General features: G+C 39.5%; 1 protein-coding gene across 7 annotated transcripts in view; it reads right to left on the bottom strand.

Annotated features, from left to right (window-relative positions):
• The window catches only part of srcin1a (SRC kinase signaling inhibitor 1a), a 115,236-nt gene that overhangs the window by 56,381 nt on the left and 54,622 nt on the right, over positions 1-4,233 (bottom strand). For 4 of the 7 annotated variants that reach the window (XM_016529505.1, XM_016529499.1, XM_016529504.1 and 1 more), the window contains exons 1-2: positions 3,099-3,153; positions 9-325 (exon numbers count right to left, since the gene is read on the bottom strand). In XM_016529505.1, coding sequence (XP_016384991.1) covers positions 9-325; positions 3,099-3,150 — 369 coding nt within the window. In that variant the 5' untranslated portion in view covers positions 3,151-3,153. Of the gene's footprint in view, positions 1-8; positions 326-3,098; positions 3,154-4,233 lie in introns of those variants that run through there. The other 3 variants (XM_016529502.1, XM_016529503.1, XM_016529501.1) reach the window with 1 other exon arrangement.

The following is a 4,233-nucleotide window of genomic DNA, read 5'->3' as shown; positions in this document are numbered from 1 at the left end:
GTACATACCTGTTCACGTGCGCTTCTCTCTGCGGTGCCCCTCATGCTGCCATGCGAGGGGGATGGAGAGGGTGGTAGGGAGTGCTGGGGAGGGTACTTGTTCTTCAGGTGGTCCATGAAGGCATCCCGCTTGCGTTCCATGTCGGCCTTGTGCAGGTTGGAGAGGGCCTCCAGGCTCTGGGCGGCGATGACCGTGTGCCGGTGCTCAGAGGTGTGGACCAGCCCCACATTGGAGAAGCGCCGCCCGCTGTTTCCCAGCGTGCGATATTCACGCGGGTACTCCAGGTCATCGGTGGAGATCATGTGACCTCCGCCACGCTCCGGGTCTGGTTTGAGAGAGAGATGAAAGGGAGCGAGGAGGAGTTGAGGAACGTGAAGAGTGTGGCACCAGCATCCATTCGGTCATGCACGACCACACACATACATGTAACAGCACAAACGCATTCACAGACAGACGGGAGAATGGGGTGAAGGGGAGGAAGAGAAAAAAATGGGATGAGATGTTAAGACTTATTACAACAGAAAGGAGCACAAGAGCGAGTGGCTGCTCCCTGCAGAGTTATTGATCTCAGGTTTAGTCGAAAAGAGGGAACTAAGGAAAAGTAAAAGCACTGAGCTATAGATCAGAATAAAGAATGGAGCCAAAATTTCTCTGTAGGAGATTACATTTTGCTTTGCCTGTCAATTCGCCTTTATCATCTGATGTGGCATTTCTTACTTTCTGAGCATACATACTGGATCACTCACCCCAAGTGCATGCTCCACCGCATGCAAATTCACATATACACACATGAAAATATGTTTATACAAGCTGGGAGAGAAAAGCATTTGAAAAATTGACTACAGAGGTCAAGGGGCATCATGTACAATTTTTTTGAGGGGGCACCAGCGGCAGTTCAGGCTCATTTTATGCCCTAAATGAGATAAGTGCTTTTAAGCACTTTTCAACAACTTAAAGAAATAGTTCACCCAAAAATGAAAATTCTGTCATCAGTAATTCACCCTCATACCATTTAACGCATCAAAAATTAAGGCTGCAGAATGTGACAAAAGCAGTATGTCAGAATTCACAGTACTCATAAAGAGTAGGCAAAAAGTACCCAGATGATCTACTTCAGACGAGATTCTGAAGTGCACATCCAATTATTATCTCACGAGGCCACAGGAGAGGATTTCTGAATGCCAATGAAGTGATGCAACTGACGCTGGTAAATCACATGACAATGACAACATGGCGAAAGTAGCACGCCCAGATTACATTCAAGCTACACACATTTTACTATATAAAACATACTTTTTAGCAGTCCCAAAGTAATTTCTTATTCAAAATAATTACCTAATCAAGAGATTATGCCATTTCAGATGCAGGGTAAGTTATTATAAAGTGTCAAATAATCACATTTGAGCTTCCATGTTTACCATGTTTGATGTGCTCTATGTATGTGTGTTAATGTTTATATGTGAAATTAAATCTGTTCATCGCATAAAGCAATCATGCCTCTTCAGGAGACTTGGATTATATGCTCGATTTATATGGATTGATTTTACAACGTTTTTTGTACTTCTAGATGTGTTAAGGTTTTGGTTGCATGGACTTTCAATGGATGGACAAAAAGGATGAGTGAATATCTTCATTAGTGTTCCAAAAAAAAACAAAATTCTATTAATGTGTTTGGAAGGACATGAAAGTGAGTAAATGATGACAGACATTTTATTTAATCATTCAGTTAAGAAGAGTTAAAGGGATAGTTCACCTTCAGTTGCTGGTCCCCATAGGGGGAGCGTGTGTAAGGCTGGGCCACGGGGTCTTGGGGCAAAAATGCCACTAAATTGGACAAAAATGCGCCTGCACAAACAAATTAAATCTATTACGTCTGTTGCTAACAAAGTGCAAATGAATAGAAAGTGTCGACTGCGAATTAAATTAAGATTTGCTCATGTTGCACCGTATTTCCTTTTAGGCGTTTTTACAGTGTTGCGCATTATAACCAAACACAATTCTGTTGCGCTTAGGAATGCAATGGCCAATCAGAGGCGTTCAGATGAGTCATCGCTGAAACTCATCAGCTTTGTTGAATGCGCGCACGTTCGATGACTGAATTCCGTGAATTCTCTCATCATAAACAACAAAGCGCAGATGTACGTACAATGTAAGTAAGGGATTCATTTCGCAGTGTAGACAGCTTCAGTGATTATAACGATAGTTTTGTTTTTTTGAGAGTGCGATAGATTATGTCATTTCTTTACATATTGTATTCGCCGTTTGAATAACCGTGGGAAGGAAACGTTATATAATTATCAATTTCTAATGTTTTAATTAAATTGTAATCACACTAAATACAAATTCAGTCCCACTGATTAAACATATTTTATTAGCCTACATGACACCCATGTCTGGTTCTTGCCTAAAAAGACAGGTTTATGATGTTTGTAGTTAATAGATTTGGCTGCTTTTAGCCTTACCCTGGAGTTGGTTCACCCTCCGCCTATGCTGGTCCCCATTGACGTGCATAGTGTTTTTTTCCATACTACGGAAATCAATCGGGACCAGCAAATTAAAGTGAACTATCCCTTTAAGAAGATGGGGAAAAAAACATACAGGTGAGGAAAATCTGTTTAAAAAATGGTGATTCTATGATATAGTAAAACATATGTTACCTACAATTTTATTAATTTATCATATTCCACAGATACTTGCAAATTGCAGTTACAGCATCTACCAGCAGGGGCAAACTGAACCATGCTAACCAGCCAAGCCTTGACACCTTGGTTTACTGTTTGGGCCCCCTCAGTTTAAAAGTGCATGACGCTTCTGACAGAGCGGCACAAATATGTTTGCGTATTCCCAAACCACCTCCTGAGGACAAGAGGTGCAATCTAATGCACGTGTAGCTTCACTACCCCCTCTCTCTCGCTCATAAAGACAGGCGGCTAACGCACATGGCACGCAGACAACACCGGGCCAGGCAGTATGCAGAGACAAGACATTGACATACAACTGACAAAATCAGTGAAACAAAATGACAAGCCAGTCAGAGGCTCTGATTGGCCAGAGGCAGGTCGACATGAAAGGATATGGGAGTAGCTGGGTGTGGTTACCTTGCTTCGGAAAGCAGGCCCCAACACTGGCTGAAGAAAAAAACAAAAACATCGACCACAGTTAAGCTCCTCATTCTCTCTATCTTTCATTCTCTCTTTCATTCCCTTTATCTCTCTTTCATATACACGCACGCTAATTGCCTTTGGTGCTGTTGGCAAGAATTGATTCCCAAATCATCTCTCTCTTTTGTATATTATGCAAAAGGAATAGGAACATTGTTCAGTCAATAATACAAAAAATGAAATCCTACATGAGGAGCGAATTCTCTGACTGCTGTTCACGAAATATAGAAAGGCACTTCTCACATTGCTGGTGTTGTTTTTTTTGTGTAAACAGAAGCTTTCGGTAAACATCCTCAATAAGAAAGCGGTTCCAACCGAAAACCTTCCCGAGCACCTTCTGTCAAGAATTTATGAGTCTCACTGTCAGCTTCCTTAAAGCCTCTGAACAAACAAATACAAACACCCACACAATCACTATATTAAACTAAGTCTCTTATGCTCACTAAGGCTGCATTTATTTGATCAAAAATACAGCGAAACAGCTGTATTGTGAAATTTGATCACAATTTAAAATAACTTTTCTATTTTTATATATTTTTAAATATAATTTTTTGTAACACTTTACTTACAGCCTTTATGTATAACGCATTATAAAGGGTTATTAAAGGGTATAATTCATTACAATTATTCATAATGTGTGTTGATATAATGATATCACGTGCACATTATATCATGTTGTAAATAATTATAAGCGAATTAAAAATACATAGTGTAACAATGAATTGATAAGTGTTGTATTAACTGTGGTTACAATTATTCATGAGATTGTACAATGCATTATAAGGTGCATTACAAGGCATAATTAATGCATTAAAACTACTTCTATTGTGCATTATACAATAAGGCTTTATTAATAATCTTCAGTATCACATGATCTTTCAGAAATCCTATTTACCGTATTGTCCCGAATATAAGACGACCCTGATTATAAGACGACCCCCCTTTTTCCAGATGTACCTTTTGGAAAAAGGCTTTTTAAAAACCAAATCTTGTTTTTTCTCAGTAAAACACATTTTGTCTTCAATTATTTTCATATTGCATATTTTTCCTATTTTCATTTTTGTTTTGAAAG

The sequence above is a fragment of the Sinocyclocheilus rhinocerous genome, unplaced genomic scaffold (assembly GCF_001515625.1).
Source record: "Sinocyclocheilus rhinocerous isolate Xijiao unplaced genomic scaffold, SAMN03320098_v1.1 scaffold481, whole genome shotgun sequence".
NCBI lineage: Eukaryota > Metazoa > Chordata > Actinopteri > Cypriniformes > Cyprinidae > Sinocyclocheilus > Sinocyclocheilus rhinocerous.
This window is presented reverse-complemented; position numbering and strand designations above follow the sequence as displayed.